The sequence below is a fragment of the Diabrotica virgifera genome, chromosome 8 (assembly GCF_917563875.1).
Source record: "Diabrotica virgifera virgifera chromosome 8, PGI_DIABVI_V3a".
NCBI classification, from domain to species: Eukaryota; Metazoa; Arthropoda; class Insecta; order Coleoptera; family Chrysomelidae; genus Diabrotica; species Diabrotica virgifera.
In genome coordinates, this window is record NC_065450.1 from 220,058,904 (window position 1) to 220,084,396 (window position 25,493).

The 25,493-nt window shown below is 33.6% G+C and overlaps 2 protein-coding genes across 2 annotated transcripts; both read left to right on the plus strand.

Moving 5' to 3' along the window:
* The first annotated feature begins 49 nt into the window (after nucleotides 1-49).
* LOC114336196 (zinc finger protein 883-like) lies at nucleotides 50-17,993 on the plus strand. The gene is made up of 3 exons (XM_028286530.2): nucleotides 50-648; nucleotides 6,026-6,348; nucleotides 14,054-17,993. The coding sequence occupies exons 1-3, from the start codon at nucleotides 160-162 to the stop codon at nucleotides 14,832-14,834; spliced, it is 1,593 nt and encodes a 530-aa protein (XP_028142331.1). The 5' UTR covers nucleotides 50-159; the 3' UTR covers nucleotides 14,835-17,993.
* Nucleotides 17,994-20,366: 2,373 nt separating this feature from the next.
* LOC126890340 (uncharacterized) lies at nucleotides 20,367-24,561 on the plus strand. Its single transcript, XM_050659212.1, has 3 exons — nucleotides 20,367-21,021; nucleotides 21,222-22,600; nucleotides 24,520-24,561. Exons 1-3 carry the CDS (start codon nucleotides 20,367-20,369, stop codon nucleotides 24,559-24,561), a joined length of 2,076 nt encoding a protein of 691 aa, XP_050515169.1.
* The last annotated feature ends 932 nt before the right edge of the window (nucleotides 24,562-25,493 follow it).

The following is a 25,493-nucleotide window of genomic DNA, read 5'->3' on the forward strand; positions in this document are numbered from 1 at the left end:
GTAGTAGCCTCCGCAAATGTACAGCTGGAATTGTCAGTCAGATTGTATTAAATGTCAAGTCAACTGTATTTTGACAGCTGGGCTGTTGTGTGTTGTGTTTATTAATTTATATTAAAAATCAATATAGGAATATAAAACGTTATAATAGTAATATAAATAATGGATTCAGACCTACTTCCCCTAGAAGAAATTAGAATAAAGGAAGAACCAGATTACTTTGATCCAAGTATAGACTGGAATGAAAACAATCCTTGTGATACTCTTATAAAGGTTGAATTATTGGAAACCGACGGTAGTTCTAAAAATTGGGTGTGTAAAGAATGTAATTGTGTATTTATAAACGAGCATGAATTAAACATACACAAAATGATACATTCTTCAGACCATACTTGTTTTATATGCAAAGAATTTGTCAGAAACAGATTCCAGTTTGTGGGTCATGTTAGAAAGCATATGTGTGCGAAGCCTTTTAAATGCCCTAGCTGTGTTAGGTCGTTCCCTAGCCCTAGGGAAACCAAACTACATCAAAGGGTGCATAGTGATGATAGACCCTTTATGTGTACGGAATGTGGCAAAGCTTTCAAACAGATTTCTACCTTGAAAGATCATGAAGTGGTGCATACGGGAGAGAAGAAATTTAAGTGTAAGGTAATTGATAATGTGCTTAAATTATTTATTGTTTTATATAAGACTGTGATCTACCAAAAATGTGTATCCATCATATAAAATTATTTTTATACACTCACTGGCACAAAATTGCACCACCCAAAATTTTGATTAATTTTGACAATGTATAACTTTATTATTTGTACTCCGATTTTCAAGATTCTTGCATCAGTTTGTAGGTACATGTTTTCATGTCCTTTGTTATTATTCCGGTAACAAAAATTTTTTTGCTTAGATGGCATAATACGGGGGTAAATGGAAGCGTTGTATTTTCTCCTATAAAAAATTCTGTGGAAAAATTGAAGGGGTGATTTTGTTACATACTCATTTTGTATTATCCTGGAGGTATCCCTAAGATCTTGTTTTTTGAATTATCCGAAAATCTTTTATTTTAAAAGCTGTAAATAAAAACACTGCTTTAAAGGTTTACTTAATTAAAAATATCAAATGTACTAAAATTAATAACACAAAACAAAATTAACAACGAACAATTTAATAGCGGGTATGTCCACCTCTCGCAGCAATGACTGCTCGCAATCTGTTTGGCATCGAATAAATATGTGTTATTCTTGCCTGGAGAATAGCCCGATATTCCTCTACCAAGGCCAAAACAGTACCAAATTTTGTAGAGGCCTAGGAGACAGCAAATAGCTATTTTTAATTCATTCCATAAATGCTTAACAGGATTGAAATCTGGGCTGTATAATCTTATCAATCCAACCTCTATTTAACATATTTATGTTCATGAGTTAATTAGTGTTTTTATTTACAAAAAATTAAGTATATAGCTCTTACAAGAAAAGATATATTCGGATAATTCAAAAAGCAAAGTCTTAGGAATATCTCCAGGATAATACAAAATGTTTCCTCCAATTTTTCCACAGAATTTTTTAAAGTTACGAGAAAATACAACGCTTGCATTCACCCCCGTATAATGCCATCTAAGCAAAAATTTTTTGTTAGCAAAATAAAAACAAACGACACCAAAACATGTACCTATAAACTGATGCAAAAATCTTGAAAATCGGAGTACAAATAATAAAGTTATAAATTGTCAAACTTAATCAAAACTTTCGGGTAGCGAAATTGTGTGCCTGTGAGTGTATATGTGGGAAAATCTGATTTTTGTGAAATAGTCTCTACTTGATAAGATGAATGGTCAAATGTCACTAAATATGGTATAAAACTTTCCAAAAAGTTACTCCTCACACAATAAATAGGGTACATCTACAACTATTCGTGGTGTGCAAGTACTTGGAGGGGATACGAGAAATGATCGTGCGAGAATAGCAGAGAAATATTGCAACTTTCTTAAATAATTCATATTGTCAATTGAAATTGTCAAATTGATGTATATTTCATACCTAGTGTCATTGAAGAAGAAAAATTATATGATGCTCTAAATATTGATATGATATGCAATTATTATATAAAGGTAAATTTAATTAATTGTATTTTGCTTGCAGTACTGCATTTTAATAACTAATTTTATTTACTACATACAATTGTTTACGTTTTAATAACATAATCTGAATCTTATTTTTTCTTCTTATTATTTTTTTGGACTATGCCCTTGACAATTATCCAATAACCAGGATTAATATAATTGGCCAATATAATTAAAAGTGCGAATAATGTTGCTGAGCGTAGAAACCAGGTGTTGCTTTGCCGAACTTGCAAGGTCCCAATAGTGCATATTGATGACACGCTGATGTAGCCTCTTAACTCATTTCAGGATGGCATACATGTGAGCCACACTGCCTCCACCAATTTGCAGCAGGCTCGCATGTATGCCATTGGATATATGAACTTCTAAGATGAAAATTAATTTCAGTTCGGAGTATAAGTCTTAACCTAAATAAGGACTAAGCACCGAGTCTTGGTGCAATTTCCTACTTATATATTCACCGGGGACTATGTAAATATTGTGAGAGATATGTATGAGGGAGTAACGACTAGTGTTAGGACAGGTGTGGGAGAGACTGATAAATTTCAGGTGACAGTCGGATTGCACCAAGGCTCGGTGCTTAGTCCTTATTTATTCTCATTAGTTTTGGACCAGATAACGGTGAAACTAAGGGTTTCATTCCATGGTGCCTAATGTACGCTGATTATGTAGTGTTGATAGGAAATAGTGAAAGAGACTTAGGACAAAAACTGGAACAGTGGACACAAGCTCCGGAGGAAAAAGGTTTATAACTCAGTAGGACAAAAACAGAGTATTTGGAATGTTTAAAGATGGAGTTACTACAAATAAAATGGTATCTTTGGACAGTGAAATGATTGTGAAAAGCAATAGTTTTAAGTACCTAGGATCGGTATTACAGAGTAATGGAGAAATAGATGGAGATACATGCAGTAGAATTAGGGCTGGATGGATGAAGTGGAAAGAAGCGAGTGGTGTGTTGTGTGACAGAAAAATTCCAATAAAGCTGAAAGGAAAATTCTATAAAACAGTCATAAGACTGACTATGATGTACGGAACTGAATGTTGGGCAGTGAAAAAGAAAGAGGAACAACGAATGCATGTGGCGGAAATGAGAATGCTTAGATGGATGAGTGGAGTGACAAAGAAGGATAAAATTAGAAATGAGTATATTAGGGGAAGTCTAGGTGTGGCACCAATTGATGCCAAAGTGAGAGAGCATAGGTTAAGCTGGTTTGGTCATGTTCAACATCGAGACGTTAATCACCCAATACGAAGAATAGCTGAAGTGCAGATTCCTGGAAGGAGTAGGAGAGGAAGACCAAAGAAGACCGGGGGGGGGGAGACGATAAGGCAGGACATGTTGGTAAAGGGGATTAACATTGATATGACCCAAGATAGAACTGTGTGGAGAAATGCAATTAGGGAAGCCAACCGCGCATAGGGATAAGCCAAAGAGAATGATGATGATGATGAGTATAAGTCTTAACTCATTACATCCGCATGCAACATGTTAAAGTTGCCGGTTTATGAAATAACACATTTATTCTTTTCATTTGCACCATACTGTAGGTATATGTATTTACTACAGCAGCTACCGGCTACACTGTTTCTCTTTGTCTTTAAGAGTGTGAAACAAAGATAAATAGCTGTAATATAAGTATCAAAGCCATGTTTTCCTATAGAAGGTTATTTAAGATTTTGGTTTGTTTATTTTTTGTTCTTCTTTTATGGCCTTTGGGAACTGTGCCCATTTAGCCAGCAACATTTCTTAAAATTAATGCCTAACTAAACCCACCATGCAATAAGACTCTTACGAACCTAATCAACCAATCAAGGATAGAGATGAGAAAATGAAGTCGTTAAAATATAAACTAAATAAATAAGATATAATTTGAAAACAATAATTTGACATTATATTTAACCTCCAATATTATGACAGACATCAGTTACCATTTGCCATCTCACCAATAATAATGACTACTTCTAGCCAATGAAATGCATTAAATGCAGTAAAGGGAATGTCATGTCAAGAAAATTTGAGGCTTCTAGACGTGAATTATAAATTGTAAAATTCCCTCATCTTCTTTAGTCTCAGCATCCGTTATGGCTTGCAAATTTTAGAAGCCTCGGAGGTCTAACTAGAGAAGGTTCCCATTGTGTTCAATCTGGTGGGATGTAGAGTGATATTTTTAATGTTATTTTATGTGCTATTAGATTGAAAACTTAGTCTTTTGCTAGCAGTTGCCGCTAGGGCATCCCCTCCATTTCGTTCATTGCAATCCGTAACTGCACTCCGGGGTTTGTCCTGGTTGGGTCAGAGAGAGCAGCATATATGTGCCTCCTGATGAGAGACTAATAAGTTTCGAAAGTGGTAGAGGTGCTTGCTTAACTCTCTGATTAAACTAAAATATAATGCGACTGTAGTTTTGTGTTGCAATGAAATTGAAAATGGTTATTCATTTTTGATTTACATGTTTACTCTGATTGGAATACGCTGAGCAGATGGGACGTGAATTATAAATTGTAAAATTCCCTAATCTTCTTTAGTCTCAGCGTCCATTATGGCTTGTAAGTTTTAGAAGCCTCGGAGGTCTAGCTAGAGAAGGTTCCCATTGTGTTCAATCTGGTGGGATGTAGAGTAATATTTTTTTAATGTTATTTTATGTGCTATTAGATTGAAAACTTAGTCTTTTGCTAGCAGTTGCCGCTAGGGCATCCCCTCCATTTCGTTCATTGCAATCCGTAACTGCACTCCGGGGTTTGTCCTGGTTGGGTCAGAGAGAGCAGCATATATGTGCCTCCTGATGAGAGACTAATAAGTTTCGAAACTGGTAGAGGTGCTTGCTTAACTCTCTGATTAAACTAGAATATAATGCGGCTGTAGTTTTGTGTTGCAATGAAATTGAAAATGGTTATTCATTTTTGATTTACATGTTTACTCTGATTGGAATACGCTGAGCAGATGGGACGTGAATTATAAATTGTAAAATTCCCTAATCTTCTTTAGTCTCAGCGTCCATTATGGCTTGTAAGTTTTAGAAGCCTCGGAGGTCTAGTTAGAGAAGGTTCCCATTGTGTTCAATCTGGTGGGATGTAGAGTAATATTTTTTAATGTTATTTTATGTGCTATTAGATTGAAAACTTAGTCTTTTGCTAGCAGTTGCCGCTAGGGCATCCCCTCCATTTCGTTCATTGCAATCCGTAACTGCACTCCGGGGTTTGTCCTGGTTGGGTCAGAGAGAGCAGCATATATGTGCCTCCTGATGAGAGACTAATAAGTTTCGAAACTGGTAGAGGTGCTTGCTTAACTCTCTGATTAAACTAGAATATAATGCGGCTGTAGTTTTGTGTTGCAATGAAATTGAAAATGGTTATTCATTTTTGATTTACATGTTTACTCTGATTGGAATACGCTGAGCAGATGGGACGTGAATTATAAATTGTAAAATTCCCTAATCTTCTTTAGTCTCAGCATCCATTATGGCTTGCAAGTTTTAGAAGCCTCGGAGGTGTAACCAGAGAAGGTTCCCATTGTGTTCAATCTGGTGGGATGTAGAGTAATATTTTAATGTTATTTTATGCGCTATTAGATTGAAAACTTAGTTATTCACATAATTCTTTATTGAATAATCTGGTAAATTCACATCATATCACCATGTAATTCTGGTAATTTTTGATCTATTCAGCTGAAGTATTTTGGTTGATTTTTCATTATTTGTTTGGTAGACTTTCAGATGACTGAGGAAAAAATTGGTGTGAGTTAATTTAATCAGAATGAAAAACTGCTTTGAAACTGGTTCAAGTGTGTGAAAGTATAATGATCTAATCTAAGAAAATTATTTAAAAAAACACTAAATCGGACTTGGATCACAAACTATTGTTTTAATTTGCTTGTAAGTAGCAATCTCTGTATTGTAAAACATTTTTCAGATCTGCGAAGGAGCATTTGCAACAGCAACAAGTTTACGAAGGCACATCCATGTGATGCATGAAACAGTCCGTTCCTATCCCTGCAGATATTGTAGAGAAAGTTTTACTAGTCAACAAGCCCGAGAGCAACACACAGCAATACACAAAGACATCGATCCATTGAAGTGCACTACTTGTGGAGAGAAATTAGCTGATTTGGAAGAGTTCACGCTACATAGGAATAAGCATTTAGATGTGAAGGCTTCTGGCACTTGCGAATATTGTGGAAATAAGACGTTTTATTTTGGTTTGAAGGAGCATATTGAAAAAACTCATCAGCCTAGGTAACTAAATTATTTTAAACATTCTTTTTAAATTTTTATTTGTTTGTATGTAGTCAAGATACACACAAGTTCAACATTCATTCGCGGAGTTCGCCAGGGTGATACCATTTCGCCAAACTGTTCACAACATTATTGGAATACATGTGTAAGCGTGCAAACCTAGACGAAAAAGGTGTAAACATAAATGGAGAGCAACTTAGTCACCTCAGGTTCGCGGACGACGTAGTCCTGATAACAGATCGCATTGATCATGTCATCGAAATGTGCGAAAGGCTCTACCATGCCTCTAGACAAGTGCGTATAAAGATCAACCATTTAATTAAAAACACAAGTGATGACAAACCTCGTTCTGAGTGAGAACATCAACTTAGCTGGAACAAGTATAGAACAAACACCAGCATACAAATATCTGGGGCACTAAGTAGAGACAACCAGACCAATGAATTAATACGTAGAATAGGGTTGACTTGGACGGCTTATGAAAAGCTAAGAGACGTATTCAAATCAGCTCTTGCCACCTGCTTAAATAGAAAGGTCTTTGATCAATGTGTGCTGCCGGTTCTAACCTATGGTGGTTACCTAATGTTAAGTTAGGCCATGATTTTTCTATCTTCAGTGCTGAAGCCATAGCAATTTATGAGGCCCTGCAATATTTTAAAGAATCAGAAGATATATCTGCAACAATTATTTCCGATTCACTCTCTGTTCTTCTTGTTATTCAAACTCTAGATTTTCCCAATAACAATTCAAATATTAAAATCCTACTAATTAAGAAAATCATTTTTAAAATTCATAAAAATAAAAGAAGAGTGAACTTTTTATGGGTTAAGGCTCATATAGGACTAACGCATAATGAATATGTTGATAGTTTGGCTAAAAAAGCTATTGAGTATGGTACTTCAAATAATCGTAAGTTTTGCATATCTGATTTAGTTAACACTATTAAGCATCGAGTTAAAAATCAGTGGAGTCAATCATGGCGAGATCTTTGTAAACAATCCAAATCTCAGTATTCACTGATTCAACCTTCTGTTCCAAATATATATATATATATATATATATATATATATATATATATATATATATATTGGTTTAATAATTATGTAGTACCTCGAAGATATATAACAACATTAATCAGAATGAAGTTTGGACATGCATGTTTCCCTCTACATCTAGCAGGAATTAAAGTTTTTGATTCAAATCTTTGTATTGAATGTCAGAAGGTGGGTGATTTGAATCACACTTTCTTTGAGTGCAAAAAATACATTCCATACACCTATAATTTAATCGAAGATTTAATAAAATGTAATGTTTTTTTACCTTTCAATGTATCCTATCTACTGTCTCTGAACAGCAAAAATATATATATATATATATATATATATATATATATATATATATATATATATATATATATATATATATATATATATATATGATTGTTTAATGAAATTTATCTCTGAAACTAAAATTAACCTCTAAATTTATTAATCCTGATAATTTGATATATTATGTACATATGAAAAAAGAAGAAGGAGTTGTATAATGGAAAAATGTGGTGAGCAACTTGGATAGTCCTTAGCGGCCAGCTGCAGCTTTTGAACTGAGTAGAGAGCTGTGGAAGAGTTGGCTATGGAACTCTAAGGACCTCATTGCCTTCTTTATGTATGAATAGAAAACAAAAAAGTTGTGACTGGCAGGATGTCTTTCGAAAAGAGGACGATCACCAACAAGATGGACAGATGACCTGAATACCTGAAGATGGACGATACCTGAAGCGGTATGCCAAAATTGGATGCAACCGGCTCAGGACAGGAGTTTGTGGGGTGACTGATTAAATGACATACGATAAATGTCATTATAGAATATAATGATGTGACGTCACAAGTGTTCTCGCGTTTTTGGGTCGTTTGAAATAGTTTAAATACACAGAAGATTTTAAATTTGTACTTCTAAGTTATTATGAGTTTTTGAAGCGTGAAATTTTGGAAATCTCATTTTTAAACAAAACTGAACATTATTATGTAATAAAAAAAATGTGCAAGTTCCCTATTGTACCGGTTGTCACAATAAGAATGGCTCTCGGCCATATCTCAGGAACCGTTTATAGTACAGCTTTGAGAAAAAATATTTATAAAAAAAGTTGCCTCGGGAAAAGCCTGGAAATTATTTCCATAATTGTACGTCCACCGCTAGAGGGCGTAATTGAATATCAAAAATTAAAAAATCAGAATTTTACAAAATTTACCTAATGAAAGGGCACTGGAAATCCAATCATCGTATTCTTCATAAAATTCTGCGCATATTTGATTTTACAACTTTAATTGTATCTTTGCAAATAAGAGGTGGGGGTGAGTGGGAACTTTCTTATGAAAAAATGGCTGTAAGTCCGGTTCTGCTAAATCGAATTTTGTATACTTGGTCTTGTTGAAAACAGATCTTTTTGGTCAATGTAAGTGTCTTATTTTCGAAAGTCTAATAAGTAATATGCAAGGTGGGAGACGTTATTTAATTATTTTCAGAAATCTAGTTTTCTTTTAAAAATATTAAATCCAAGTACATATGCATTTTTAATCCTGTATTGCAAAATTAGACCAAATTAGCAACATAATACCGAAAACCGCATGTCGATACCTTTTTTCTGTCTCGAGATATCTTAAAAAATGTGTAAATTTTAAACATAACTGTTACTGTCAGCGGTAAACGAGGTTAAGGAAAAGTAGTATGCTATGAAAAAAACAAATAAACATTTTCCAGATGTAAACGTATATAATTAATTAAATCAACAATAAGACAAACAACACTATAAAATATAACAAAGAAATAAAAACAACTACTTACTTAGTCTTAGTGACTGCCTAAATGTTCAAATTGTTGCCCATCATTTTCGATGCAAGCATTTACTCTTTCAAGAGTAGATTGAATAGCAACAAAATTAACTGTTTTAGACTTTTATTTATGGGGACGGATTAAAGGCCCACTACTCGAGAAAACATGATCTAGAATCTAGAGAATACGAAACGCCATTCAAAGCATTGCGAAAGCAGAAATTGAGACTGCTGTTTAATCTACTCTTGAAAGAGTAAATGCTTGCATTGAAAATAATGGGCAACAATTTGAACATTTATGTCGTCACTAAGTAAGTAGTTGCTTTTATTTCTTTGTTATATTTTATAGTATTGTTTGTCTTATTGTTGATTTAATTAATTATAAACGTTTACATCTGTAAAATGTTTATTTGTTTTTCCATAGCACACTACTTTTGCTTAACTACGTTTACCGGTAACATTAACAGTTGTTTAAAATTTACACATTTCTTAAGATATCTCTAGATAGGAAAAAGGTATCGACATGCGGTTTTCGGTGTTATGTTGCTAATTTGGTCTAATTTTGAAATACAGGATTAAAAATGCACACTTGTATTTAATATTCTCCAAAGAAAACAAGATTTCCAAAAATAATTAAATAACGCCTACTAGCTGCCATATTACTCATTAGGCTATTTCGAAAATAAGACTCTTCTTACATTGACGAAAAATAGCTATTTTCAACAAGACCAAGTATGCAAAATTCGATTTAGCAGAACCGGAGTTACATTCATTTTTTCATAAGAAGGTTCCCACTCACCCCCACCTCTTATTTGCAAAGGTAGACTTAAACTTGCGAAATCAAATATGCGGATTTTTTAATTTTTGATATTCAATTACGCCCTCTAGCGGTGGACCTACAATTATGAAAATAATTTCCAGGCTTTTCCCGAGGTAACTTTTGTTATAAATATTTTTTTTCTCAGAGCTGTACTATAAACGGTTCCTGAGATATGGCCGAGAGCAATTCTTATTGGGACACCCGGTACTTGTTCCTATTTGCAAGGTTTCGTTGTCCTCTTCTACGTTTGTCATATATTTAGTTTTTGTGTAGATCATTTTTAGACCTCTCTCGTTTGCTTCCTTGTCCAATTGTGCCATCATTTCGTTAAGATCTTTCATATTGTCTGATATCACCGCTATGTCATCCGCATATCTCAGGTTATTCAGCAGTTGTCCATTGATGTTGATTCCTTTGTTGTGCCATTCAAGTTTTTCCCCATATCTTCTAGTACTTGTGTAAATAATTTTGGGGATATTGTGTCCCCTTGTCTTATTCCTCTATTTATTTTTATTGGTTTGGCTTTTTGGTGTGGATGTTTTATTGTGATTATTACAGCATAACTAGGACAACAAAATAAATAATACTTTTGGTGGCAACAATTACTATCAACACGAATATCTTAATCTAATCTCACTAAATGAGATCGTTAAAATATTTACATAACTTTGTAAATATGATGTAATCAAACGTTTTGTGTTTTTAATTTGAAACTATCTTTTTGATAAGCGTAATTGTATGTTTAATTTAAGACATTGTATCTATTTACTATTCGTTAGTTCATAATGTACATTCCAAGGTTTCTCGTAACTTTCCTATGGTTTAAAGTACTTTGATAATACTAGGCCAAGGCTTAGATATGTTTTAAAATAACATATTTTACTGAAAATGCAATTTTGAAAGGATATAATTACCTACACAAGGTAACTCAAATGAGCGTGATAGACTCATATGCACAGGTAAAGTAAGGAAACAGAACATCGATGTCATGTAATATAACATCAGGACTTAAAGACGAAGACCCCTTATCACAGTTGCTAGTCAATTTGGCCTTAGAATGTGCAATAAGTAAAATATCATCTGAGCCGACAGGGAAACATCCATAAACTACGTCGTAAAATTTTTGGACTTTTTAATATCCTCCCCCCTTCCGTCGTAAAGCGTTGACCCACCCCCTCATACCGACGTCGCAATTGCAACTCATGACCCCCCGTTTTGGTGATTTTTTTTTAAATTCTATGTTATTTCTGGATTTTTTAAAGTTAGCTATCAAAGTTTATTTACGAATGTATCCAAATCAGTATTACTATGTAGCTCATTAATATACGCGTACTTGTTTTTATCAATTCACTGTACAACTAATTAGCTTTATTGGGACAAAACACAATTCTTTTATCGGAGTTTCTATGCTTTCTTTACTGCATCATATAAATCTTGATACTTATTTTGTTTTGATTTCAATACCATTTCTTTTATTAAGTGTAAATACAATGTACTAACTAAATAAAATAGAATATTTTATTTCTATTCATTCTTCTAGAATTGTTTCACACAGAGTATTCAGTAAATAAATGAACAGTTTAATATTTATTGCTTCCAGATGTTGTTCTGTATAGAAGCGTTTGTTTATATACATAGAACAATGTTTTATTGTTTGTTATTCTGTACAAAACTGCTAGCAATATTATTAAGGTTGTGAGTGATAAAAACGAAATGAAAAGTATGCGATAAAAGTAATATACCTACTAATTCTTTTTAATTCTAAAGTAGGGTATATTTTTTATATTTGTGAACATCAAACGACGTCGGATGTGCACTCATGGCCCCCTCCCCCCTGTCGTATACCGTCGTAATAAGCAAAGTCCCCCTCCCCCTTTTCAACGACGTACATAGTTTATGGATGTCCCCCAGGGGGATTTGCCCCAAATCATTGTTGGCCTTTGCTGATGATCTAGATGCAGTTGATCATTCTACAAGAGACGCGAGTGAGGTATTTTCACAACTCTATGAGGAAACAGGTAGTCTGGGTCTTCGAATGAAATGAAGAGAAGACGAAATACATGCTGGTAACAAAAAATCCAAGACCAAGAGTTTGGCAGAACATAACTATTAATGACCACAACTTACAATGCCTGGGGGCACATACCACAACAATATCTGGGGGCGGTAATCACAGATGAAAACCACATAGAAAAAGAGGTCTCAGCAAGGATAGCTGCTAGGAATAGAGCATTATACTCCCTATCATCATATCTAAGCTGCCAAATGGACTCGGCGGGAAATGGGCACATGGGAAAACAGCTAAGCGGTTGTTGATTAGGTAATAGATATATAATAAGATAAGGTAATCGAGACTGCAAAAGACTGTGAAGCAGCGGTTTCCACTGGCCGTAAGCCATGGATATCCGCTAATACGTGGACTGAAATTCAACGCAGAAAAGAACATAAAACTAGATACGGAGCAAACGATGAATACAGAGCGTTATCGAAAGAAATCAGAAAACAGTGCCGCAAAGACAAAGCTGATTACATTTCTCAAATATGCAGAGAGATAGAGGAACATGGCTGTCGAAATGAACCGAGGGATTTATTCCAGAAGATCAAACTCCTTCCCAGAGAATTTAAACCTCAAACGTGGTATGTAATAGATAAGGAAGGTAATCTAAAGACCGATACTGACGAAATATTGGAAACATGGCGAACTACTGTGGCGAGCTATATAAAAATAACGAGATATCAGCAGAAAATCAGTGGCCCTCTGACTACCCTAGAGAACCTACTGTTTTACTCGCTGAAGTTAAAGATGCAATTAAATCACTAAAGAGAAATAAATCCCCAGGCATTGATTCAGTACCATGTGAAATACTACAGTTACTAGGTGACAAAGGATTATATATCATCCATTCTATCTCTGTCGCTGTTTGGAATTCAGGAAAATGGCCATCTGATTGGTGTACCTCAATTCATATCCCGCTACACAAAAAAGGAACTACTACCAGATGTGAAAACTACCGCACACTGTCACTAATAACACATACTAGTAAAATCTTGTTACACATCATCAAAAACAGATTAAAAACCTATCTACATTACCAAATACCTCAGTAACAAGCGGGGTTTGTAAAGGGTAAAGGTACAAGGGAACAAATCCTGAACCTGAGACAACTCATTGAAAAGTCTAGAGAATTTCAAGTACCTATGATTATATGCTTCGTTGACTACCAAAAGGCACTACTGTGTAAGGTGGATAAATCTGTGGTCAATTTTAATAGAAATGGGCGCACCAATGCACCTGGTGACACTTATTAAAAATCTGTACAAGTCAAACATAGCGACAGTACGACTAGATCATAAGTTCTCAAACCAATTCAAGACAGAGAGGTGTTAGACAAGGATGCGTGTTGTCTCACCTGACTTATTTAACATTTTTGAACATGTGAACATGTCATGAGGATGGTTTTAGAAGGATGGGCCGGTGGAGTAACAGTAGCTGGTAGGAAAATCTCCAATTTAAGATTTGCTGATGACACTACACTTATAACAGCAAATGAGCAAGAAATGTTTGATCTCCTGCGAAGAGTTGAGTACGAAAGCAATAAAGTTGGTCTAAAAATCAATAAAGCTAAGACAAAAATAATAATGGTCGACAGATTCGACACTATTCAACTGACTAACATGTTACAAGAATACCAGATAGTAAACACCTTTGTCTATCTCGGGTCTAGTATAAACTAAAGATGGTAACTGTGAAGCAGAAGTTCGGAGACGTATTGGTATTGCAAACAATGCGATGACTCGCCTAACTAAAGTTTGGAAAGACAGATCTATCTCTCAAAATATCAAGATGAGACTGGTGAATGCCCTTGTAATCTCAGTAATGGGGAAACGACAAGAGTGAGAGGTTGTTGATTATCTGAGCTCTCTCTACCGTAATTTGAACGTGAAATTTGCTAGCGCACAACGTCTATTTCTATTTCAGTTCACCGGTACTTCAAACAAACATGTCTTGTAATAGTGGTCAATAAACGTTCTATTTTTCTATTCTGTTCTGTTCCAGGTCCTGTGAAATCTGCAGTTTGATCTTCTACGACGAAAAATCCATGGAGAACCACCAAAAGAGTCATTTGGAGGAAGCAGTCAAGGAAGGTTACGCGTGTCAGGAATGCGGAAAGATATTCGAGTTCCCTCGATACCTAAAAGCCCACATGAAACGTCACGAACAGGACTACAAGAAGTATAAATGCGATCTCTGTCAGAAGTTCTTCTGTTCGAAAAGAGACCTCCAAAATCACCTCAACGTTCATGCGAACATCAAAAACTTCGCCTGTGAAATTTGCAATAAGCCCTTCAGGACGAAGGAGAGCGTTAGGAAGCATATGCCTATACACTCGGAAAAACGACCCTTCGAGTGCCCCCTGTGTGATAAACGATTCAAGAAACAGTCCATTCTTCGAAAACACTCCTTCACCCACTCAAAAGTCCGTCAATTCGCGTGTGATCTGTGCGACAAAACCTACAAAACCAAGGAATCCTTGAGGGTACACAAGATAGCTCATCACCAAAGAAGAACGAAAAAATGTAAAGTTTGTAAAAAGATGTTCCAGTTCGAGTCTATGTATAAACAGCACGATTGCGTCACTAGGTATCGGTTTGACATTTGTAAACGACGGTGTAACGTCTGTAAACGATTTTGTAGGACTGTTACGACGTACGTGCGTCATCTAAAAGGACATTTAAGGGAACGGTTGTTCCAGTGTAACATTTGCAAGGAACCTGTACGAAACCAGTACCAAGTTAAGCTGCATAAGATTAGACATAGGAACGAGAAAAAAGTGTAAAGGTGCCCCTGTGCATCACTTAGGTACAATTGAATGTGTGGACTCTGTAAGTATTGTAATCGAAGAAAATATTGTATATATTAGTATTTATTAATTTCTCAAAAAAGTATGTAGCATTTTTAAAATGTTAAATATAAAAGAGTAGATAGATAATTTGAAGTGTAATTGACATTTTGTGAATATAAAAGTTATAAAGAAAGCTCGAATTTATAGGAACAAAAATGAAGAAAAAGAAGAAGAAAAAGATGTCTGTGCAGGCAAAGTTTTTTAAACAAAAAAAGAATGTGTGTGTACTTTGTACGCACGTAAGAAGTTATACTTCTATTATATGATTCCAACGAAATTAATATGTACTTTAAACAGTTTATTTATATTTTATTTGAATATTAAACTAATTTTAATACTTACTACTTTCCAAAAATTTTTATTAAACAATACCAAAAATTAAAAAAATAAAAGAATAAAACACACACAAAACACATTGAAAAATGCCACAAAGAAATGATTTCTGAACAATAATTGTTGGCAAAAATTTTAACTAAAAAAAAATAAAAACTTGCATTGGGATTCCAACCCGCGTTTATTCGGGTGCTTAGGATTTGAAGTCGAAGGCTCTACTCATTTAGCCACTTACACGTACCTTTCATGTGCGAAGATAGGCCAACTGAACGTTTTACTGTTTGACAGTTCTGAATTTAATCAAATTAGTTTGATTTTTGTGGAATTAAAATATTAAAATACAACAAAACATAGAGTAAGAAAACAATATATTAGATAAAGATTGGTAGAAATTTTGTTGGTAATCAATTTACCTATGTAAATCAAAGAATTACCTACTAGATAGGTACATACATTTTCCAAATAGGTAAGTACCTATGTAATTTTTTATTACGATTTTGAAATATTTACAATAATTACGTACCTGTTGCTTTTAAAAACTATTTAAAAAGTCACTACAATTATAAACTTGCTTTTTTCTATGTTTTCACAACAATAAAAACTAATATACACAAGATTTGTTTACCCATAACCGACATATTGAACAATTGTTGACAAGTCATTGTAATTACCCAATCAGAGTCCATATAACGTTTGAGCTGCGCTCAGAACCAAGACTTTTGATGAATTCGCTCACATATAAATTTACTCCCAACACGCCTAAAGAAGTATAACTTCTTAGTTATACTTCGTAACATATATAGCCTATATTGGCAAATAACTTATTATTTGTTATACAAAGTAAATAATTATCTTAATATTAACTTAACACAAATATACATATCTTCTTCTACCTTGCGGTTTCTAGTTTTGTCCCTGTTTTGGGATTCTGTCTTCATGCATTCTTTGTACGTGACCAAACCATCGTAGTTGTATTTCGCTGATTTCGTCATGTATTGTATGTGTGACCTTCATTATTTCTCGTATCCTTTCTTTGGTGACATGTTCTCTTCTTGATCTTCCTGCAGCTCTTCTCCAGAAATCCATTTCGGTGACTTCTAACATTCGTTTTGATTTTTCCTTCATAGGCCATACTTCGCAGCTTTATGTTATAATGCTTTTCATTACGGCGTTATAGATCTTTTTCTTGTTTTGGTTGATTATCTGCTTGTCCCAGAGTACTGAATTTAGGAGCGTAATTGCTTTCCTGCTCTGAGTATTTCGTTCTTTAATGGCTCCGTCCAGTGTTCCATCATTCGTGATTTTCATACCCAGGTATTTATATTCGTCACATTTATGATTGTTTCTCGTCCTTGTAGTATCAAATCCTACTGCGTTCCACCGATATTCATATATGTATTTGGTTTTTCCTATGTTGATCTCTAGTCCCCATTTCCTATATTCCTCTATTAGCTTTCTTGTCATGTAACAGATATCATCGCAGTCTTGTGCTATTAGTATTTGGTCGTCTGCGAAACAAAGAGTATATAGTGTATGGTCATTTAGTGGGAGTCCCATGTTCTTGCATTTCCATTTCCAATTTTTAAGAGCTTATTCCAAATATATTTTAAAAAGTGTTTTCCTAAACCTATTTAATATGTTATAGCCTTATTCTTTAAAAATATCGCTCTAATAATATTGTTGCCATACAGGTAAATTGTCATTGTGTACCGACTGTACCAATTAAACTGTTTTTTTTTTTCAAAGTTCACCACACCCTGTGGAATATTCTAGCATTTATAAAATACTGAAAATAAAATCCAACTATAGCCTCAGGTTTTCTTAACATTCTGTTTTTTTATTCAATCGCTTATGTTGGATAATAATAAAAAGTTAGGTACTTTAACAACTAGACATGTTTTTTATCAATACATCGTGTGCGACAAACTTTAAGGGGTAATTTTGGATGAAAAAGAAATGACAGTTTCGTTTCTGAGATACGGGGTGTTGAAATTTTGAAATTTTTGAAGGTTTTCTTACAAACTGACGATTTATTTATTGCTCTAAAACCTGTTGAGATATGCAAATGAAATTTGGTGGATGTTAAGAGGTAGTTATTGCGCATTTTTTGACATACAATTAAAAATTTTATATTCACCATTGGCGTGCATACGGGTAATAATTTTACACACTATTAATTTTTTTTGAGAGCATACACCTGTTTTTTAGTTTGGCCTACATTTAAAAAAAGGCACAAATAGGCGTAATTTACGAAAAAAAAAGGAAAAATGCAAAAAACACCTAGAGTATGCAAAAAAAATTTTGCCTATAATCCGAGCTTTAGTTATAAAAATTATTTATGATTGTTAATTTCGGTACACGGTAGATATTTTAGTACGAAAAAGGGTAATATTGTTATGTTGTTCTGTGTATTCAGCGATTAAATGAAGCACAACTTGGTTTAACTAACTCTATTTATCTCAAAAACTCTCTCAATCCCCATATTATCACTAATTACATTACTCCTAAATGTTAAGGCTATTAGCTATCAGATGCCTTAGTTGTCTTTTACATAAATATATATCGAATTTCTTATAAAGACTAAAATTACTACTGTTACCGTGATATACGTAAATGTGTAATTGAAATAGGACTGATTTTTTGTTTTTGTAATTTAAAGTTTATATTTGTTTTTATTTGTATAATTTTGTTCTAATATTAAAGATTAAAGTAATATTTTTCAAATTGTAAAATAAAAGTTGGTGTATGATTTTTATATAATTCCCTTCTTCATTATATCCTTATTTAACCCAATACATGATTTTTAGGGATGGGACCTTGATCTATGTGAGAAAAACCATAAGTGAGTAATCTATTTTCTTAGAATTGACTCAAAAACTGTGGAATGTCATTGTTACACAAAGCACAAACCAGAGACAGGCGAATTATCTCAACACCGATATAAACGAGTCACGTACCTAAAATGTCAGCATGTCAGTGAAGGTGTTAATGTATTAACATACTATATCATCGTTATATGAAAATATACTACATTCGCTCTCGCGAGATTTTTTTTGACACATTCGGAATAGGAAACATACAACACAAAAATTCCTACTTCACACTATTAACTGCTAAAATCAACTCAAATCAACTTAATCTTTTATTAAAAAAAGAAGAATTATTAGAAATAGTGGGAGTGTCTACTAATCTCATAAAATTTTGTGAAGTTTATTTCTACAAAATATTTTTATTTTGTACAATAAATAATTTTCTCATTTGCTATCAATACATTATACGCTCTGAGCTTCGCTGGTGTCGCTCCTAGCGGACTACTAATTTAACTTTCACCGGTAATTTTTAAATTTATTATTTAATTGTTATCGCTTAGTATTTACAACGCAAAAAAGTTATTAAATTGTAATCGATTTTTTTACGATTTTGCTAATCATTTTGACGTTCTATTGATAAAATATGAATTTCTTACTTCGGATACTTTCACAATTATCGTGTAGATGGCGCTAAGATAAATAGATTAATTTATAATTACATATTACGGAACATTAAAAAAACTTAAATTCAGTATTTAAAACGTAAGTATATTTAAGGTAAAAATATATACCACAGCTTTGACCAACTAATATTTTTTATAATGAATGTTTTTAATTTTAATTTTAAATTAATCACTTTGACATTTATGTCAAATTTCCGATAAAGGTTTACAGACTTGTCACTACTGGCGCTCGCGAATTTGTAAATATCCCCTCTACGTACGAGCTCACAGCGTATAATGGTTTAAATAAATAATTATTGATTGGCGTAAGGTTTATGTTATTTTTATGTCTGTTTACTGTGTTTACTATTTATAATATTGGATATGAGCAGGTGCGTTGGTTTTGTAGTAATTTCCAGTCACTTCTGACAACTGAACTTTTCAAAAAAGAAATTGCTAACGTCAGTGTCAAAAAAAATCTCGCGAGAGCGAATGTATATAGTATACAACTATGGTAGTGCAATTAGACGAAAATACAAATCCCATTCCCCTTAAGAGACGCGTGAGACAAGAATACGTAATATCGCCAAAGCTTTTCAACCCTAGCCCTAGAAAACGTCTTCAAAACTACAAATTGGTCAACCTATGGCATTAACGTTAATGACAACATGCTAAACCACCTCCGCTTCGCTGACGACATTGCGATTATAGCTCGTTTGAGGAACATTTGCAAATTATGATGGAGGAACTCGCAGGCAGCTCCCAATAAGTCGACATAAAAATGAATATGAGAAAACCAATAATAATGAGAAACACAGATGACCCCAGATGTATACCTATAAATGGCAAATCCCGGATTAAGAATCTCGAGGCATAGGCAACCCAAGCTCCCCTCCATCTGCAGTTTTAACTTCGTCTTTCACGTTATCCTTAGTGGTAGCCGTTTTCGGAGCAGCTGGAAGTGACTTATTAAAAACCGACGTGTCACCACGTTGAAATTTGTTAAACCAATTTTTGACGGTTTCCATCGAAGGATAAGGGTCACAGTTTACAGAATTCAAGCGCTTTTAGATTTAGCTGCGGGATTTCCCTTCTTAAAACAACAGTCGAACCACCGACTGATATTGCTCTTTTTTCATTTTTCGTAAATCATCACGTAGCGCTACAACCCTGGTTGGGTCCTGGCTGACTGTACAACTTTCTTCCAATTTGTTCGGTCTTCCATCAACCTAGGGTCAAATGGAATCTTCATTTTTCGGAGATCCGAGTGGTCTTTTGCCTGTAGGAATCTCCTCCCATACCAGTTTTACAAGTCTCTCGTTATGAGAACTGCTAACTGCAAAAAGGGGACTTCCAACAAATTTTCATAAATTCACTTTTTGTTATTTTTGCGTTCTTTACACGTAAACAGATCGTTTTCAACAAAAAGAGGAGTTCTGCGTCTATTCTAAGTATATTAGAATAGTATATTAGAGTAGTAGTTCGACCGCCGTTGAGTGAACACGTATGTTGACCTGCTGTGTTACTGTTAATTAACCAAGTGTTGTTAATATATTATTATTCGAACTTTTTCAATCTTCTTCTAAAAAAGTTAAAAGTATCTACTAAATTTTCACTTAATTTTTTCTTTTTCGACAATCAGCATCGTTTCCTTGTTAAATATGCCATTAACCAGGGAACAGCAACTTGAAATAAGAAGTGCGGCCGACGTATCTATTAAACAACTTTGTCAAGATCAAACTTTTATTAAATCCATCGTCGATAGTGTTTCTGCTGGTATAGTGCAAATTTTAAATAGCAAACTTGATGTTTATGAGAAAAAGATCGACGACCTAAAAACTGAAATAACAAAAATAAAAACTGACCACGAAGTCGAAATACAGACAATTAAGGCAAGCCTAATTGACTTAAACAAAAAAGGGGATTCCTTCGATATGATAAAAATAACGACAGAGTTGAACCAAATTAAAAGAAAAGAAAGTAATATTTTAATATTTGGTGTTCCTGAAACTGAAATTCATTTGCAAGCTTATATTGAAAATATGTTTACAGCTATATCAATGAATCGAAATCCGCAATTAAATGGTTTACATGTTTCCCGTTTAGGTCTACAACCGTCAGCGAACTCAAATAAATGTCGTCCAATTAAAGTTACGTTTCCGAATAGTAATCAAGTGACTAATTTTTTAAAGCTAAATCCCAAACTCAAATCATTAGACTGTTATAAGAATATATATATGAGGTCAGATCAAACTGTTATGCAACGTGAGTATACTTCAAAAATCAAAAAGGAACTTAGCGATCGTTTGGCAGCAGGTGAAAAAAATTTGATTATAAAATACAAAAATAATCTACCATTTATTGTCTCAAAAAACCTGTAGTATCATCCACTGGATCACCGAAAAATAATGACAACCTTTTTGTATACTATCAAAACTGTCGCGGTCTAAATTCGAAAACAACTATATTTTTTCAAAATGTCCTAATATCACAATATCACATTATTGCAATCACAGAATCTTGGCTTCGGGATGGAGTACGCAGTAGTGAACTATTTCCTGAAGACACCTACACAGTTTATCGTAAAGATCGAAGTTTTGGCAAGTTTGGAGGAGGAGTGATTTTTGCTGTAAATAATAACGTGTGTCATTCAGAACAACATAGTGTAGTGTTTCCTATAGAAAAAATTTATGTTTTATGTGTTAAAGTTTTCAAAACCAATATCAAACCAATCTTCTTTATAACAGTTTATATTCCACCTAACGTGACATTTAGTGAGTATTCTGATTTTTTTGACTATATTGAAACTTTCCATGAAACTCATGAGGTCGTTTTGATTGGAGATTTTAATTTAACAGATCTTGCGGCATATTATGTTAATAATAGTCAAATAACTCCTTTAATTAATAGATTTGTTCAACTATTAAACTATACAGATTCTGTACAATGTAACAAAATAAAAAATATACATGGAAAGATATTAGATTTGATTGTAACACCGTCAGTTTTTAGTTGCGAAGTTACACCTGAAGTCAATGCCTTAGTTCCTATTGATTATCATCATCCTGCTTTAACTTGTTATTTTCCGTATGAAGTCAAAGAAGATGAATATTTTGTTCCGAATCAGAAACGTCTTAATTTTAGAAAATATAACGTAAATAAATTTAACAAACTTTTAACCGAAATGGACTGGAGTCATTTAAAACATTTTTCAGATGTAGACTCTGCTGTAGATTCGTTTAGTTTGTCTCTCCAAGAAATTATAGATAAATGTGTTCCACTTAGTTCAACTAGATCTCACAAATATCCAGCATGGTTTACATCTGAAATAATCGCCAAAGTTAAACGTAAACATCATTATCTGAGAATGTATAGACGAAGTAAATATTGTTTTTACCTCCAACGAGCTAAAGATCTCAGGAGAACTATTAAATTAGAAATACAACTAGAATATAAAAAATTTATTGAAAGATCCCAAAATTCTTTTAAGTCAGATGCGAGACAATTTTGGAACTTTGTTAATGCCAAAAATAATAAATCACGGATACCTGGTCTGATGAAATACGGTAGTGATAAGTTTACCACGAGTCAAGATATAGTAAACGCATTTGCAAACTTCTTTAAGAGTGTTTATATTTCTGATAGTAATAGCTCTCCTTCTGTTACATCTTATTTTAATTATAATCCAAGTTCTTACTTTAATATCGGTAAAATTACCAGTAACGATATTATAGAAGGTGCAAAGAAATTAAAAAATAAATTTTCCTGCGGTCCTGATAATTTTCCTGTTTCGATACTTAAATGTCACGTCGAATCATTCATAGAACCACTTGTTGTAATTTTTAACCTCATTCTTAAGACAACAGCATTTCCAGCTGCGTGGAAAAATACAAGAGTTTGTCCTATTTTTAAATCAGGTTCAAACTCTGATATATCTAACTATCGACCTATCGCTCTTATATCAGCATTCTCTAAATTGTTCGAAATTATCTTGACAGATTACTTGTATGCTCATGTGCGTTGTTTGATTACCAGCAGTCAACATGGTTTTGTGAAAGCTCGGAGTACGGCAACAAATCTTTGTATATTTACAGAATATGTTTCGTCAGCTTTAGATTCAAGACAACAGGTGGACGTCATATACACTGATTTCAGTAAAGCATTTGACCGAGTCTCACACAATAAATTGCTAACAAAATTAGATCAGTTTGGAATTTCCAATAACTTTCAAATATTACTGAAATCATATTTAACTGATAGGAGTTTGTTCGTAGAATATCAAGGCTTTCGATCTTTTCGTTTTGTTGCCACGTCTGGAGTACCTCAGGGGTCAAATCTGGGTCCCTTATTATTTCTCCTTTTTGTTAATGATATCTGCTCCATCGTAGACTCTGAAACACTGTTGTACGCGGACGATATGAAAATATTTCGCAAAATTAACCATATTTCCGACTGCGTTAAACTTCAACAGGATATCTCTGCCATTAATGAATGGTGTTTCGATAATCAACTATCCTTAAATATAAAGAAATGTAAAGTAATGTCCTATACCCGAAAGATCAATAACATACATTTCGATTATAAGGTCAACAACATTTTACTGTCTTTTACCTCAGAGTTTAAAGATCTTGGTGTTATATTTGACAGTAAATTAACATTCTCAACTCATATTAATACCGTGGTCTCTAAAGCAACCAAATCTTTAGGATATATTATTAGAAGCTGCAGAGATGTAACGTCTGTGGAAGCTTTGCGTAGTTTATATTTTGGACTAGTTAGTAGTAAACTTAATTACTGCAGCGTGGTATGGAATCCTAATCATGCAGAACTTGTCTCTAATCTTGAATCTGTTCAAAAAAGATTCTTAAGATATTGTTACCTCAAAAAATATAACAGATATCCGGTTAGAGGCTATAGCTATAATTTACTCCTTTCTGAGTTTGGATTCCATTCACTGCGTAAGCAGCGTGAAATAAACGGCCTAATATTCATCTTCAAAATTGTCAATTGCCTAATTAATAGCGATGTTTTGCTTAGTCTTGTAGACTTTAATGTACCACGAGCTGTGTCACGTTCAGGTGTAACTTTTCATATTTCGGTGCCTAATTCGCAACATAATTTCTATTGTCCGATAAAAAGTATGTGCAGAAGTGTCAATAACTTAAGATCTGTGGACATTTTTTTTCTTAGTTTTAACATCTTTAAACGCGAAATACGCAATAGCTTATCGAATTGATGCCATGTTATTTTTCTTTATTAAGGTCTTTGTTTATTATTGTGTATGTGTATTAACAACAGAAACATTTTTGGTTATTCTTTATTTTATTTTATATTTTGTCATCAAGTGTTCAGTCAATGTATGTAGTTTTCTTATGTACACCTTTATGGGTTTATACCTGGTGGATGTATATTTCAATAAATAAATAAATAAATAAATAAATAAATATTGAAAATGGCGGCTAAAATTTCTCTAACTGCAAAAAGGGGACTATTACAGCAGAAGTATAACGAAAAATAACCGAAGAAGTGACAGTTTTGATTTCACAATGCGAGTTTACTCTAAAACAAGCCCATTAATGGCATCCAAAGTTGAAAACATTAGAAAAATGCTCAGATTCATCGACGATGGCAATGTCCCATTTTGGAGGGAAATAACAGAATGGCCCACTGTTCAACAAGTTGATAATTAATACTATCGACGATTTTCTATTCCTTTCTTTATATTACATGTTGATAATGGCTAATAAAGGTGTTTTCTGGCAAGTAGTGTTTATCCAATTGAATTATTCCTAATAATTTTTATTTTTATTACAGTTAACTGCAAAAAGGGGACTTCTGCACAACATTAAAATGTGAATATTATACTATTATAATTAAAATTATTTACCACTTATTTACAGAATTATATATAAAGCTATATTGAACATGTATACCAAGTTTTCCGTATCTAAGAGATTTGGTTACATAATTATTTAGTTTTTACCTTCTCCTGTAAAATTTGCTTTTATGCAGTTGTCCCCTTTTTGCAGTTAGCAGTTCAGAAGTCTATGCACGTGGCCTGCCCGTCTTAGTCGCTGTGATTTAATTTCTTGGACAATATCGGTGTCATTGTAGAGTGCTTTTAATTCTATGTTGGTTCTGATCCTATACTGGTTTGTGTTAATGTCGTGGTGAGGTCCGAAAAATTTTCTAAGTATTTTTCGTTCAAAACGTCTGAGCTTTTCTTCGTTTGATTTGGTCATGGTCCACGTTTCGCAACCATATGTTAGTACAGGTCTGACGATGGATTTATAGATTTTGATCCTGAAACTTCTTGTAAGATATTTTGATTTTATAAGCTTATCCAGTGCGAATAGACAGCGATTTGCTGATTGGATTCTGTCTTTTATTTCTTCAGTAATATCGTTGTCACCTGTGATTACGGCCCCCAGATAGTTAAAACGTTGTACTCTTTCGAAATTGAAGGTGTTTACCGTCACATTTTGTCCTATCCTGTCTCTTCATGTCGTTCTATTTATACACATACAGTGCGTCCATAAAGTAACGCATAAATTCATTATCTCGTAAACCGGTGACATTAAGGAAAAATCCCGAAACAGGTCGATTTTTATTTTTAAATTCCGATTTTTTGGCATATATATCATACTAGTGACGTCATCCATCTGGACGTGATGACGTAATCGATGATTTTTTTAAATGAGAATAGGGGTCATGTGATAGCTCATTTGAAAGGGTATTCAATTCTCTATCCAATAATATAAACATTAACATAATTATTTATACAAGGT

Bases quoted from the DNA above. Each gene is read 5' to 3' on its own strand.
- LOC114336196 (XM_028286530.2), top strand. From the start codon at position 160: ATGGATTCAGACCTACTTCCCCTAGAAGAAATTAGAATAAAGGAAGAA. The intron at 649-6,025 runs GTAATTGATAAT...AACATTTTTCAG, and splicing joins AGAAGAAATTTAAGTGTAAG to ATCTGCGAAGGAGCATTTGC. The intron at 6,349-14,053 runs GTAACTAAATTA...GTTCTGTTCCAG, and splicing joins GAAAAAACTCATCAGCCTAG to GTCCTGTGAAATCTGCAGTT.
- LOC126890340 (XM_050659212.1), top strand. From the start codon at position 20,367: ATGCCATTAACCAGGGAACAGCAACTTGAAATAAGAAGTGCGGCCGAC. The intron at 21,022-21,221 runs GTGAAAAAAATT...TTGCAATCACAG, and splicing joins TAGCGATCGTTTGGCAGCAG to AATCTTGGCTTCGGGATGGA. The intron at 22,601-24,519 runs GTTTGTCCTATT...TTTTTATTACAG, and splicing joins CTGCGTGGAAAAATACAAGA to TTAACTGCAAAAAGGGGACT.